We start from the raw sequence: 15468 nt of genomic DNA, 5'->3' as shown, positions 1-15468 counted from the left end.
AGTGAGATCAACTGAGTTCTAAACAAATGAAAGCTTGAGCTTAAGCTAGTAACCAAATGAATTCAATCACGGCCAACACTCCCAACACATAAGTGACCTGTTTTTGTATGCACCCCCCTCAAACACTAATGTTGTTGTTAGATGCTGTCAAGCTGATTCCAACTCGTAGCGACCCCATGTGACAGAGTAGAACTGCCCCCGTAGCGTTTTCTTGGCTGTAATCTTTATGGGAGCGGATCGCCAGGTCTTTCTCTCCAGAGCCGCTGGGTGGGTTCAAACCGTTAACCATTTGGTTAGCGGCTGAGCACTTAACCGTTTGCACCACGAGGGCTCCTTAAACACCAATAACAAAGGTATATTAGGAATAGATTAACAAAGACTCCAGCTTAATGGCATTCAGTGAATTATGGTATAATTTTTTGTATAAAATTTAACAACAACATTTAACGCTAGGAGATTCTTTATAATAAGAAATTTATTTTTACAAAGAACTGGTAGGGAAGAATTAAGCACCCAGGTAGAGGAGGCATAAAACTTTAATAAAACATTATTTTTATTAATGATTTGACAAAGTGGGTCGGAGGTCTAAAGACAGTAAAAAGTGTCTTATTTCTAAGGAGTAAAATCAAAAAATCCAGTGCTTAACTCCTTTATGCATTATAATAAATCCTTGTATCTAACAAATTAATTTCATGTTTTTTCCACTAGATAAAATTAAGAAGTACAATAAATACTTTAAATCTGATGACAAGACTTACACTAGGTACTCAATAAATCCTGGCTGACTCTGGAAAGCTGGTAACTTTTCATCTATTTTTATTAACATATTATGTATTTTCAAAACCATACATTAACAGTCCCAGTTAGATTCTTTGCAGGAGGCTAAACACTGAAACAATTACACTTTAGACTCAGCATAAACAAAACCAATCCTGAAAAATGAAGTATTCATTGTTAAAAAAAAATACCATGGACACATTTCTTTTCTTCATATTTAGCAAAGGCAAGATATTTGTCCTGTGACTCAATCTCAAAAATTTGAAATTATGCAAAATGTGACCAAATCTCACTTGGGTTTAGAACTCTAAGCAGGGCATGAGGTAAGGACAGCCCCGGGGAGGGAGAGGGAGAGAGAAAGGCTTCTGGTGAATTCCAAGTGGATGCACCAGGCTAAAGCTCGGATCTAGGAGCCACAGCTCCAGCCATAGTGGCCCTGTCCCCTTACCTTAGACGACAGTCAGACTGACCGGTGACCAGGCAAAACAGAGCACCCACAATTACACATTTGCTGAAGTGTAAAGAGATGACTTGGAGCCCTGGTGACACAGTGGTTAAGAGCTCGGCTGCTAACCAAAAGGTCGGCAGTTCGAATCCACTAACTGCTCCTTGGAAACCCCATGGGGCAGTTCTACCCTGTTCTGTAGGGTCGCTATGAGCTGGAATTGACTGGATGGACATCGTCTGGAAGGAGACGACTTAGGAGGAAGCCCCACATGACCTAGTGCCTGATGTTCTGAAGTGCAGAAACACTGAGGAGAGAAACATGGGCCTCAGTCAGCGACTGGGAGGTTCACGCTGCCCGTCACACTGGACTCTCAGCTTCACCCTCAGCCCAGGCTAGACAGCCACTGTTACCAGGACTTCCACCTTCCAAAGGCCCAAGCGGCTCTGAGCCTGGACAAAGCCACTGGTCTTCCTGTGAGAACCTTTCCAACAACCACCACGGGGTGTGGCCGTATCTCCGAAAGGTAACCTGGGCTTGGAGAAATTGCTATCTACCAACACCTAACTACAAGGCACCCACAGAACGACATTCACGTTAATTAGCAGGCAGAACCTCCTTCCCAAGCAGGGCCCTCACGGTGTGCACAAATCCTCTCGTCTGGGGAGCAGAGAGCCCCGCAGAGTTCTACACACACAGTTCTGCCATCCTCCCCCAACCACTCCCAGGTCTGTTACCAGGAACAAGGATCTGCTTTTGCTTTCAGCATTAGCTGATATTTTGATAGCACTAAAAATTCTAGAGAACTTACGTAATTCAAACACTGACTTTCAAAAACTGTATTTTCAATATGATTTAGTATTGTGTCCAATTTGATAAATGCACAATTACATTAACGTTAAAGAAAGAAGCCTGTGGCTGGGTCTCAGGAAATGACTCTTACCTGGTGGAAGAAATCATCCATAAAATGGTCCTTTTCAACAACAACACTCGTGTCTCCATCATCATTTTTCCTACACTGAAATGGGAAATACAAAATTCAGTTTTAAAACCTTTATGTAGGAACCTACCTGGAGCAAAGGAGAATGAAGTCAGTTGCAAAAGGACAAATATTGTATGAGACCAATATTATAAAAACTCAAGAAATAGTTTAAACAGAGAAGAAAACATTCTTTGATGGTTACAAGAGTTGGGAGGGAGGGAGGGAGGAAGAGGCGTATTCACTAATTATATACAGGACAAGAACTATTTTAGGTGAAGGGAAAGACAACACACAATACAGGAGAGGTCAGCACAACTGGACTAAACCAAAAGCAACGAAGTTTCTTGAATAAACTGAATGCTTCGAAGGCCAGCGTAGCAGGGGTGGGGGTTTGGTGACCATGATTTCAGGGGACATCTAGGTCAACTGGCATAATAAAATCTATTAACAAAACATTCTGCATCCCACCTTGGAGAGTGGCGTCTGGGGTCTTAAATGCTAGCAAGCAGCCATCTAAGATGCATCAATTGGTCTCAACCCACCTGGAGCAAAGGAGAATGAAGTACACCAAAGACACAAGGTAATTATGAGCCCAAGAGACAGAAAGGGCACACATAAACCAGAGATTACATCGGCCTGAGACCAGAAGAACACGTGGTGCCCGGCTACAACTGATGACTGTCCTGTCAGGGAGGGCAACGGAGAGCCCCTGAGGGAGCAGGAGTGCAGTGGGATGCAGACCTCAAATTCTCCTAAAAAGACCAGACTGAACGGTCTGACTGAGACTAGAAGGATCCCTGAGGTCATGGTGCCCAAACCTTCTGTTAGCCCAAGACAGGAAAAATTCCCAAAGCCAACTCTTCAGACAGGGATTGGACTGGACTATAGGGTAGAAAATGATACTGGTGAGGAGTGAGCTTCTTGGATCAAGTAGACACATGAGACTGTGGGCAGCTTCTATCTGGAGGGGAGATGAGAAGGCAGAGGGGGACAGAAACTGGCTGAATGGACATGAAAATAGAGAGAGGAGGGCAGGAATGTGCTATCTCATTAGGGGGAGAGCAATTAGGAATATATAGCAAGGTGTATATAAATTTCTGTATGAGAGACTCACTTGATTTGTAAACCTTCACTTAAAGCACAATAAAAATAAAAAAAACTTTATGTAGGTATCAACAGTAAATTGAAAGACAAAAGCAACTCAATGCCTCCAAGATCTCAGGTCACTCACTTGAGCAATAAATTATTCCAAACTAGCAGTTACTATCACCTATTGCAATTTACTCTGCCAACATTTTCAACAGAAGGGATTACAGTGAAATGCAGGGGGGCATGGAAGCCCTGGCGAGTGTTTCAGAACGAAGCAGTTTAGCATCATTCAGTCTTACCCTGTAAATCAATATAGCACATGATACTGTCATCACTGTCACCCGTGAAACTGCTCCTGTTGCACGTTTTCTATAAAAGATTAAAAAAATACTGACACCACTAGTTGGCTTTTCTACAGCCCATAAAAATTTCCAAAGTGCTCTCGTATATTAGCTAGAGTTTCAGTTTTCCTAAGGAACTCCCAGTCATACCCACACTAGTAATCAATAAAACACTTCACAAAGGGAAGACTTATTAATGAACACTTTAATTAGTAAAACTGAGGAAGAAAGCAACCGTACCAATCATCTGGAAGTGCCAAATGAGACTACGCTGTAGAGAACAGGCGCTATAAATTTAAGATACCATTAGAGTACAAAGATTCAGGAGATGGTCCAGGTCAACAGGTCTCAACCAGGAGCTACGATGGCATCACCTGGGGCAGGTTAAAAGTTAGAAGCCTCCAGGGCTCAGCCTCAGAGGTTCTGATTCAGCAGGCCTGGATGGGCCTGGGAATCTGCATGTCTAACCAATTCTACCCCCACGTGTCTGTCAGTTTGTCATACTCTGGAGGCTTGCGTGTTGCTGTGATGCTGGAAGCTATGACATCGGTATTCAGATACCAGCAGGGTCACCCATGGAGGACAGTTTCAGCTGAGCTTCCAGACTAAGACAGACTAGGAAGAAGGACCCGGCAGTCTACTGCTGAAAAGCATTAGCCAGTGAAAACCTTATGAATAGCAGCGGAACAGTGTCTGATATAGTGCCAGAAGATGAACCCCCCGGTTGGAAGGCACTCAAAAGATGACTGGGGAAGAGCTGCCTCCTCAAAGTAGAGTCGACCTTAATGACATGGATGGAGTAAAGTTTTTGGTACCTTCATTTGTTGATGTGGCATGACTCAAAATGAGAAGAAACAGCTGCAAGCATCCATTAATAATTGGAACCTGGAATGTACGAAGTATGAATCTAGGAAAATTGGAAATTGTCAAAAATGAAATGGAATGCATAAACATCGATATCCTAGGCATTAGTGAGCTGAAATGGACTGGTATTGGCCATTTTGAATCGGACAATCATATAGTCTACTATGCTGGGGATGACAACTCGAAAAGGAATGGTGTTGCTTTCACTGTCAAAAAGAACCTTTCAAGATCTATCCTGAAGTACAACACTGTCAGTGATAGGATAATATCCATACGCCTACAAGTAAGACCAGGTAATATGACTATTATTCAAATTTACGTACCAACCACTAGGGCCAAAGATAAAGAAATAGAAGATTTTTATGAGCTGCTGCAGTCTGAAATTGATCGAACATGCAATCAAGATGCATTGATAATTACTGGCGATTGGAATGTGAAAGTTGGAAATAAAGAAGAAGGATCAGTAGTTGGAAAATATGGCCTTGGTGACAGAAACAATGCCGGAGATCGAATGACAGAATTTTGCAAGACCAATGACTTCTTCATTGCAAATACCTCCTTTCACCAACATAAATGGCGGCTATATACACATGGACCTCGCCAGACGAAACACACAGAAATCAAATTGACTACATCTGTGGAAAGAGACGATGGAAAAGCTCAATATCATCAGTCAGAACAAGGCCAGGGCCCGACTGTGGAACAGACCATCAATTGCTCATATGCGAGTTCAAGCTGAAACTGAAGAAAATCAGAGCCAGTCCACAACAGCCAAAATATGACCTTGAGTATATCCCACTTGAATTTAGAGACCATCTGAAGAACAGATTTGACGCACTGAACACTAGTGACCGAAGACCAGAAGAGTTGTGGAATGACATCAAGGACATCATCCATGAAGAAAGCAAGAGGTCACTGAAAAGACAGGGAAGAAAGAAAAGACCAAGATGGATGTCAGAGGAGACTCTGAAACTTGCTCTTGAGCGTTGAACAGCTAAAGCAAAAGGAAGAATTGATGAAGTAAAAGAACTGAACTGAAGATTTCAAAGGGCCTCTCGGGAAGACAAAGTAAAGCATTATAATGACACGTGCAAAGAGCTGGAGGTGGAAAACCAAAAGGGAAGAACACGCTCGGTGTTTCTCAAGCTGAAAGAACTGAAGAAAAAATTCAAGCCTCGAGTTGCAATAGTGAAGGATTCCATGGGGAAAATATTAAATGACGCAGGAAGCATCAAAAGAAGATGGAAGGAATACAGAGTCATTATACCAAAAAGAATTAGTCAATATTCAACCATTTCAAGAGGTGGCATATGATCAGGAATCGACGGTACTGCAGGAAGAAGTACAAGCTGCTCTGAAGGCATTGGCGAAAAACAAGGCTCCAGGAACTGATGGAATATCAATTGAGATGTTTCAACAATCAGATGCAGCGCTGGAGGTGCTCACTCGTCTATGCCAAGAAATATGGAAGACAGCTTCCTGGCCAACTGACTGGAAGAGATCCATATTTATGCCTATTCCCAAGAAATGTGATCCAACCAAATGTGGAAATTATAGAACAATATCATTAATATCACATGCAAGCAAAATTTTGCTGAGGATCATTCAAAAACAGCTGCAGCAGTATATCGACAGGGAACTGCCAGAAATTCAGGCCAGTTTCAGAAGAGGACGTGGAAGCAGGGATATCATTGCTGATGTCAGATGGATCCTGGCTGAAAGCAGAGAACACCAGAAGGATGTTTACCTGTGTTTTATTGACTATGCAAAGGCATTCGACTGTGTGGATCATAACAAACTATGGATGACATTGAAAAGAATAGTAATTCCAGAACACTTAATTGTGCTCATGAGGAACCTTTACATAGATCAAGAGGCAGTTGTTCAGACAGAACAAGGGGATACTGATTGGTTTAAAGTCAGGAAAGGCATACGTCAGGGTTGTATTCTTTCACCATATCTATTTAATCTATATGCTGAACAAATAATCCGAGAAGCTGGACTATATGAAGAAGAACGGGGCATCAGGATTGGAGGAAGACTCATTAACAACCTGCATTATGCAGATGACACAACCTTGCTTGCTGAAAGTGAAGAGGAGTTGAAGCACTTACTAATGAAGATCAAAGACCACAGCCTTCAGTACGGACTGCATCTCAACATAAAGAAAACAAAAATCCTCACAACTGGACCAGTGAGCAACATCATGATAAATGGAGAAAAGATTGAAGTTGTCAAGGATTTCATTTTACTTGGATCCACAATCAACAGCCATATAAGCAACAGTCAAGAAATCAAAAGATGCGTTGCATCGGGCAAATCCGCTGCAAAGGACCTCTTTAAAGTGTTGAAGAGCAAAGATGTCACCCTGAAGACTACGGTGCGCCTGACCCAAGCCATGGTATTTTCAATCGCATCATATGCATGTGAAAGCTGGATAATGAATAAGGAAGACCGAAGAAGAGCTGACGCCTTTGAATTGTGGTGTTGGCGAAGAATATTGAACAAACCATGGACTGCCAAAAGAACAAACAAATCTGTCTTGGAAGAAGTGCGGCCAGAATGCTCCTTAGAGGCGTCTTACAAACCTCGTCTTACATACTTTGGACATGCTGTCAGGAGGGATCAGTCCCTGGAGAAGGGCATCATGCTTGGCAGAGTACAGGGTCAGCAGAAAAGAAGAAGACCCTCAACGAGGTGGATTGACACAGTGGCTGCAACCATGAGCTCAAGCACAACAACGATTGTAAGGTTGGCTCAGAACCGGGCAGTGTTTCGTTCTGTGGTGCATTGGGTCGCTATGAGTCGGAACTGACGCATCGGCACCTAACAACAACAAACGGTTCTAGGTGATCCTGATAACTTCTGGTCTAGGGGCCACAAACTGAGAACCGCTCTTTTATGTAATCAAAATAAGCTGACTGAAAAATCTAACTTAGGAAGAAAAAGCTTTTTGTCTACAGCTACAGGGGAGAGGAGACAATGAACGAAGACCCAAGGGAACAGACATCTATATTACATAATGTTCATTAAAGACTAGCGATGTAAAACCCATTCATAAGATATCTGGGGTTAGAGAGAGAAGAGCTGAGGAGCCTTCAGTGGAGGTAGCTGTTTTGTGGTCTCCCTGAGGCCACGCCCGGCGAGTCAGCTTTGTTCTGGCCTTAGGAAGTGGAGGTGGCAATGGATTTCAGGAGTTTTCATAATCCTTATTACAAAAATCGAAGGGTCTCTGCCCATCAGAGGTCTGATATACGAGCTTTACTGATATAGAAGACAGGAGTAATTAGACACAAAAGTCTACTAGAATTTAGCTGAGAAAAATCTGCAAAATATAACAGATGTATGTTAAGGAAGTAACACAAATCCTTGCCCTGTCCCTCCCAGGACCACAGGAGGGTACAATCAGCTTAGCCTGGACAACCACTACTGTCCACGTCTTGCTGCCCTGAATCTCTGGCTAGACAACTTTAATGCCATCCTCCTTCAGCTCAGGGCCTCTTCCACGTATAGACAAGACCACTCAGAGCAGGCAGGAGAAATGAGTGAGAAGGTAAGAGATCGATGGCCTCATTGGTAAGAGGGCTTATCTGAGAAGAATATAAGCAGGGTTGGCACAAGGAAACCCTGGTGGCATAGTCGTTAAGTGCTACAGCTGCTAACCAAGAGGTCAGCAGTTCAAATCCCCCAGGCACTCCTTGGAAACTCTATGGGGCAGCTCTACTCTGTCCTATATAGGGTTGCTATGAGTTGGAATCGACTCGACAGCAGTGGGTTTGGTTTGGTTTTGGTTTTGGTGGCATAAAGGTTAAGTATTCGGCTGCTAACTGAACAGTTGGGGGTTCAAACCCAGCCAGTGGCTCCACAGGAGAAAGACCTGGCAATCTGTTCCCATAAACATTACAGGTCAGAAAACCCTATGGGGCAGTTCACTGTCACATGGGGTCACCATGAGTTGGAATCGAGTCAAGAAATAAAGAATACTCCATCACCAGGTGCTAAAACCTGGCAGCCTTCAAGTTAAAAAACAGACTGCCCTCCCCATAAAGGGTAAAGGATGACTGGCCTAAGGTAGGGGCCAGCTGGCTGTCCTTGGAGCTGTGTGACTGCGTGTTCAATGTACACTGACAATTCGCTCTATTGACACCAATGCCCACTTTGAGCGTTTTCCCAGTTGTGCCCCTGCGTTACACAGAGCTGGTAAATGGCAGAGACAAGGTGGCCTTGCCTATCTGACACCAAGAATGCTCGCTCCTCAGAGATGCAGAAACTTTCCTTTGAGTCCTTCCTCGGCCACTGCACACACAGCCAGTCTCCTGCTCCCTGGGACTCGCCCACATGATCTCCAAGGCCTGGACTCCATCCAAGGTTCCCCCTCCTTTCAAGTTTATCCTTGAGACCCACCACACTCCGTCCCAATGCCGACCCACACCATCTCAGCACACACTGCTCTCCTTGTCTCTAAACTCCCTTTGGTAATTAATCACACACTAACTGGGCACCCATTGAGGGTCTTCCTTTTTTCCAAGATGGACTGACAGTGGCTGCAACAACATCGCAAGGATGGCGCAGGACCAGGCGGTCTTTTGTTCTGTCGTACGCTATGAGCTGGAGCTGACTCGACAGCACCTAACAACCACAGCTGGGCACTGTTTTAACTACTTCCCGTGGTTATTTTCCTTGTCCACTCAACTGTGGGGCCCTAGAAGGAAATGAAGAGCAGCGGTGGTTTCGTGGTAGAATTCTCACCTTCTACCAGACCAGGCTTCAATTCCTGGCTACTGCACCCCATGCACATGGAAGGTAGTGTGGCTACCTTGATGCGGAGAAGAGATGGTGTCCAGCACAACACTTTCACTAAGGGAAGTCAGTCGTTTTCCTATTGCAGTTTTCACATTACATACTGACTGCATACCACATAACGGGCACTGAATAAACAATTACTAAGACCCGTTGGTGTTCAGTCAATTCCGACTCCTGCTGACCACGTGTCAAAGTAGAACTGTGCTCCACAGGGTTTTCCATGGCTGTGACCTTTTGGAAGCAGATCACCAGGCCTTCCTTCCAAGGTGCCTTGGGTGGGTTTCAAATGCCAACCTTTAGGCTAGTAGTTGAGAACTTAATCATTTGTGCCAGTGGCTCCTAAACAGCTAGTAAAGACGTCTGACTCCTCTTCTAGTCTCTGGACCCACGTGATGCATGATTTTTATTCACAAAGTCATTCACCTGCTGGTAAATAGCTCCTGTTTCTCTACCTGTGGAACGTGACAGAGCCACGTGACGACGAACATATTTTCTCTATCACCTTATGTTTTCATTTTTATTTTTAAAACCTTTATTTATATTTCTCGTTTCCACCTGGAATCCTCAAAAGTATTAGGTATCAGGAAACAGACCCACTAATACTGCCTCTGCTTTTCCATTCACAAAAAGAAAACAAACCTGACGGCCAAAACAATGATATTTCCGGCTTTATGCCGGAGCTCCATCACTCCTGTCTTCAGCATGTGCCCACTTTTGATTTTACGCTGAGAAAGGGTAGTACTTGTACAACAGCCATGCAGCATACTTATCGTTAAAAACAAAACGTCTTGTGGCAAAACATTTACCGAAAGCACTGGAAATACCCTCCAATACAACCTGCTTGATTTCCAGTTTCAAAGTACAAAATAAACACTCAAATATCAACTTTCTGTTTCTGCTAAATTTTAAGGAATTCTCCTCAAAAGCAGCAGTATAGTAAGAAGACAACTGTCTCAATGTAAGTCTTATCGTCAGGGGCACCAGTGTGAGTCTTATGGTCAGGGGCACCAATGTGAGTCTTATCATCAGGGACACCAATGTGAGTCTTATCATCAGGGGCACGAGGTAGCTTCCGCGCTTAGACTAAGTAAAAGAAGTGAGTAATTTGTCACTGGAATGCTTAGTGCTTATAATTCAACAGAAGCTGGATTATCACAAAAAATTAAATTAAATTAAAAATAATCCATTGCTACTAAGTCCATTCCAACTCATATCAACCCTATAGGACAAAGAAGAACTGCCCCATACCGTTTCCAAGGAGTGCATGGGGGATTCAAACTGCCAACCTCCAGGTTAGCAGCTGTAGCACTTAACCACTACACCACCAGGGTTTCCTAACTCAAATTAGTAGACTCTGAAGTTGGAATGTATATGGGCTTTTTTCCCACGTTGCTCTCACATACACGTACACCACGGGCTTTCTATAAAAATTGTATCTGTAGGGAAAATAAACTGAGGAAATCATCACCTTGAAATAAGTGGGTGTAGTACCTTTGCTGCTAAAAAAAAAAAAGTAAAAACTTTTTTTTTTTCTAGCATGCATTAATTTATTTTTTCAAAATTAAGTCATCTCGGAATACTACCTAACTCATTCTATGAAGCCACCATATCCCTAATACCAAAACCAGGTAAAGACATCACAAAAAGAGAAAATTACAGACCTATATCCCTCATGAACATAAGTGCAAAAATCCTCAACAAAATTCTAGCCAATAGAATTCAACAACATATCAAAAAAAATAATCCACCATGACCAAGTGGGATTTATACCAGGTATGAAAGGCTGGTTTAATATTAGAAAAACCATTAATGTAATCCACCATATAAATAAAACAAAAAACAAAAACCACATGACCTTATCAATTGATGCAGAAAAGGCATTTGACAAAGTCCAACACCCATTTATGATAAAAACTCTCAGCAAAATAGGAACTGAAGGAAAATTCCTCAACATAATAAAGGGCATTTTTATACAAAGTCAACAGCCAACATCACTCTAAGTGGAGAGAGCCTGAAAGCATTTCCCTTTAGAACAGGAACCAGACAAGGATGCCCTTTATCACCGCTCTTATTCAACATTGTGCTAGAGGTCCTAGCCAGAGCAATTAGGCTAGACAAAGAAATAAAGGGCATCCGGATTGGCAAGGAGGAAGTAAAATTATCTCTATTTGCAGATGACATGATCTCATACACAGAAAACCCTAAGGAATCCTCCAGAAAACTACTGAAACTAATAGAAGAGTTTGGCAGAGTCTCAGATTATAAGATAAACATACAAAAATCACTTGCATTCCTCTACATCAACAAAAAGAACATCGAAGAGGAAATCACCAAATCAATACCATTCACAGCAGCCCCCAAGAAGATAAAATACTTAGGAATAAATCTTACCAAAGATGTAAAAGACCTATATAAAGAAAACCACAAAGTACTACTACAAGAAACTAAAAAGGACCTACTTAAGTGGAAAAACATACCTTGCTCATGGATAGGAAGACTTAACATAGTAAAAATGTCTCTTCTACCAAAAGCCATCTATACATACAATGCACTTCCGATCCAAATTCCAATGACATTTTTTAATGTGATGGAGAAACAAATCACCAACTTCATATGGAAGGGAAAGAAGCCTCGGATAAGTAAAGCATTACTGAAAAAGAAGAAGAAAGTGGGAGGCCTCACTCTACCTGATATTAGAACATATTACACAGCCACAGTAGTCGAAACAGCCTGGTACTGGTACAACAACAGGCACATAGACTAATGGAACAGAATTGAGAACCCAGATATAAATCCATCCACATATGAGCAGCTGATATTTGACAAAGGCCCAGTGTCAGTTAATTGGGGAAAAGATAGCCTTTTTAACAAATGGTGCTGGCATAACTGGATATCCATTTGCAAAAAAATGAAACAGGACCCATACCTCACACCATGCACAAAAACTAACTCCAAGTAGATCAAAGACTAAAACGATAAAGATCATGGAAGAAAAAATAGAGACAACCCTAGGAGCCCTAATACAAGGCATAAACAGAATACAAAACATTATCAAAAATGAGAAAGAGAAACCAGATAACTGGGAGCTCCTAAAAATCAAACACCTATGCTCATCTAAAGACTTCACCAAAAGAGGAAAAAGACCACCTACAGATTGGGAAAGAATTTTCAGCTATGACATCTCCGACCAGCGCCTGATCTCTAAAATCTATATGATTCTGTTAAAACTCAACCACAAAAAGACAAACAACCCAATCAAGAAGTGGGCAAAGGATATGAACACACACTTCACTAAAGAAGATATTCAGGCAGCTAACAGACACATGAGAAAATGCTCTCGATCATTAGCCATTAGAGAAATGCAAATCAAAACTACGATGAGATTCCATCTCACTCCAACAAGGCTGGCATTAATCCAAAAAACACAAAATAATAAATGTTGGAGAGGCTGAGGAGAGATTGGAACTCTTATACACTGCTGGTGGGAATGTAAAATGGTATAACCACTTTGGAAATCTATCTGGCGTTATCTTAAACAGTTAGAAATAGAACTACCATACAACCCAGAAATCCCACTCCTCGGAATATACCCTAGAGAAATAAGAGCCTTCACACGAACAGATATATGCACACCCATGTTTATTGCAGCTCTGTTTACAATAGTAAAAAGCTGGAAGCAACGAAGGCGTCCATCAACCGATGAATGGTTAAATAAATTGTGGTATATTCACACAATGGAATACTACGCATCAATAAAGAACAGTGATGAATCTGTGAAACATTTCATAACATGGAGGAACCTGGAAGGCATTATGCTGAGTGAAATTAGTCAGAGGCAAAAGGACAAATATTGTATAAGACCACCATTATAAGATCTTGAGAAATAGTATAAACTGAGAAGAACACATACTTTTGTGGTTACGAGGTGGGGAGGGAGGGAGGGTGGGAGAGGGTTATTTACTGATTAGTTAGTAGATAAGAACTACTGTAGGTGAAGGGAAGGACAATACTCAATACATGGAAGGTCAGCTCATTTGGACTGGACCAAAAGCAAAGAAGTTTCCGGGATAAACTGAATGCTTCAAAGGTCAGCGGAGCAAGGGTGGGGGTTTGGGGACTATGGCTTAAGGGGACTTCTAAGTCAATTGGCAAAATAATTCTCTTATGAAAACGTTCTGCATCCCACTTTGAAATGTGGCGTCTGGGGTCTTAAATGCTAACAAGAGGCCATCTAAGATGCATCAATTGGTCTCAACCCACCTGGATCAAAGGAGAATGAAGATCACCAAGGTCACACGATAACTATGAGCCCAAGAGACAGAAAGGGCCACATGAACCAGAGACTTACATCATCCTGAGACCAGAAGAACTAGATGGTGCCCGGCCACAACCAATGACTGCCCTCACAGGGAGCACAACAGAGAACCCCTGAGGGAGCAGGAGAACAGTGGGATGCAGACCCCAAATTCTCATAAAAAGACCAGACTGAATGGTCTGACTGAGACTAGAGGAATCCCGGCGGTCATGGTCCCCAAACCTTCTGTTGGCCCAGGACAGGAACCATTCCCGAAGACAACTCATCAGAGATGGAAGGGACTGGACAATGGGTTGGAGAGAGATGCTGACGAAGAGTGAGCTACTTGTATCAGGTGGACACTTGAGACTGTGTTGGCATCTCCTGTCTGGAGGGGAGATAGGAGGGTAGAGAGGGTTAGAAACTGGCAAAATTGTCATGAGAGGAGAGACTGGAAGGAGGGAGCGGGCTGACTCATCAGTGGGAGAGTAAGTGGGAATATGGAGTAAGGTGTATATAAGCTTATATGTGACAGACTGACTTGATTTGTAAACGTTCACTTAAAGCTCAATAAAAATTGTTAAAAAAAAATGAAGTCATCTATGTAAAAAAGAAAAGGAATACTCGTAATTAAATGTAGAGAAAGGCAGACGGTTGGCCAGTTAATCGTCATGGTCCCAAATGTAACATTCCCTTCTTATATTTTTACATAATTAATCAGACTTTTATACCCTTCAGTGCAAGGGATCACTTTTGTGTGGCCTTTCCTGCCATGGTCTTATAACTACCACTCAAGTGATTGGGCAGGACTGGGGAAATCCTGGTGGTGTAGTGGTTAAATGCTACGGCTGCTAACCAAAGGGTCGGCATTTCGAATCTGCCAGGCACTCGTTGGAAACTCTATGGGGCAGTTCTACTCTGTCCTATAGGGTCGCTATGAGTCAGAATCGACTCAACGGCACCGGGTACTGGGTGCAAATAAGGTAACTGTGGCCCACCAAGGGGACTGGTCAGTTCTGCCATCCCGCTAGGCTTAAAAGAGAGTCAATTCCAGAGCAGAGAGAGGATCTCACTACCCCCAAGGAGAAGGGCCATGAGTGCAGCGTGTCCTTTAGACCTGGGATCTGTATGCTGAAAAGCTCCTGGTACCAGGAGACAGAGAGAGAGAGAGGATCTTACCACCACCAAAAAGCAAGGCCACGAGTGGAGCGTGTCCTTTGGACCTGCCATCCGTGTGCTGAAAAGCTCCTGGTACCAGGAGACAGAGAGAGAGAGAGAGAGCTGTAACAATGAAGCTAGCAAGATGTGGTGGCAGAGAAACGGCTGGAGTAGAGACCGGCAGGAGACGATGCAGTGGGCTTCCTGGCCCCCAGAGCGACAACGCTGAGTGTCTACAGGCAGGTTTGCTGGCAGAGCAGGGTTCCTGCAAGCACTTGGCGGAGCTAAACTTGCTGGCCCACAGAGCTAGAGGTGAGAGCCTTCAGGTCAAGGCTCACTGGCAGAATGGGGTGCCTCGGGGCACTTATCGGTGGAGCTAAAAAGAGCTTTGTAACATTTGCCTAAACAAGGCAGAGGGACGCGTCTTGGAGCACAGCTGAGAAGAAGCTGTCCTGGTGGAAGAAGTGTCTCCTGAGTGTTCCTGAACCTGAACTATGACCTGTTACTTCCCTAATAAACCCCATAATTTTGAGTACTGTCTGTGAGTCCTGTGTGGCCATTGCAATGAACTATCGGACCCAGCAGAGAAGAGTGCCGTAGAAGGGGTGGTTCGTGTCCGAACTGGTAAAGACGGCAGAGAGAGGAGGCACGTCTGACCTCCGCCTCCTGGGAATCACCCTTGGGCTGTTGATCCAGGTTCTCCTTCCCCCTGCAA

General features: G+C 43.2%; 1 protein-coding gene across 6 annotated transcripts in view; it reads right to left on the bottom strand.

Annotated features, from left to right (window-relative positions):
• The window catches only part of STX2 (syntaxin 2), a 55086-nt gene that overhangs the window by 29189 nt on the left and 10429 nt on the right, over positions 1-15468 (bottom strand). For 5 of the 6 annotated variants that reach the window (XM_049865583.1, XM_049865584.1, XM_049865581.1 and 2 more), the window contains exon 2: positions 2166-2240. The exons of the other annotated variant lie outside the window; for it this stretch is intronic. In XM_049865583.1, the coding sequence (XP_049721540.1) occupies positions 2166-2240 (75 nt within the window). The remainder of the gene's footprint in view (positions 1-2165; positions 2241-15468) is intronic. 6 annotated transcript variants of the gene reach the window in all.

The sequence above is a fragment of the Elephas maximus genome, chromosome 22, assembly GCF_024166365.1.
Source record: "Elephas maximus indicus isolate mEleMax1 chromosome 22, mEleMax1 primary haplotype, whole genome shotgun sequence".
Taxonomy (NCBI): Eukaryota; Metazoa; Chordata; class Mammalia; order Proboscidea; family Elephantidae; genus Elephas; species Elephas maximus.
Note: the sequence above shows the minus strand (reverse complement) of the source record. Positions and strands in the feature narration are given on the sequence as shown.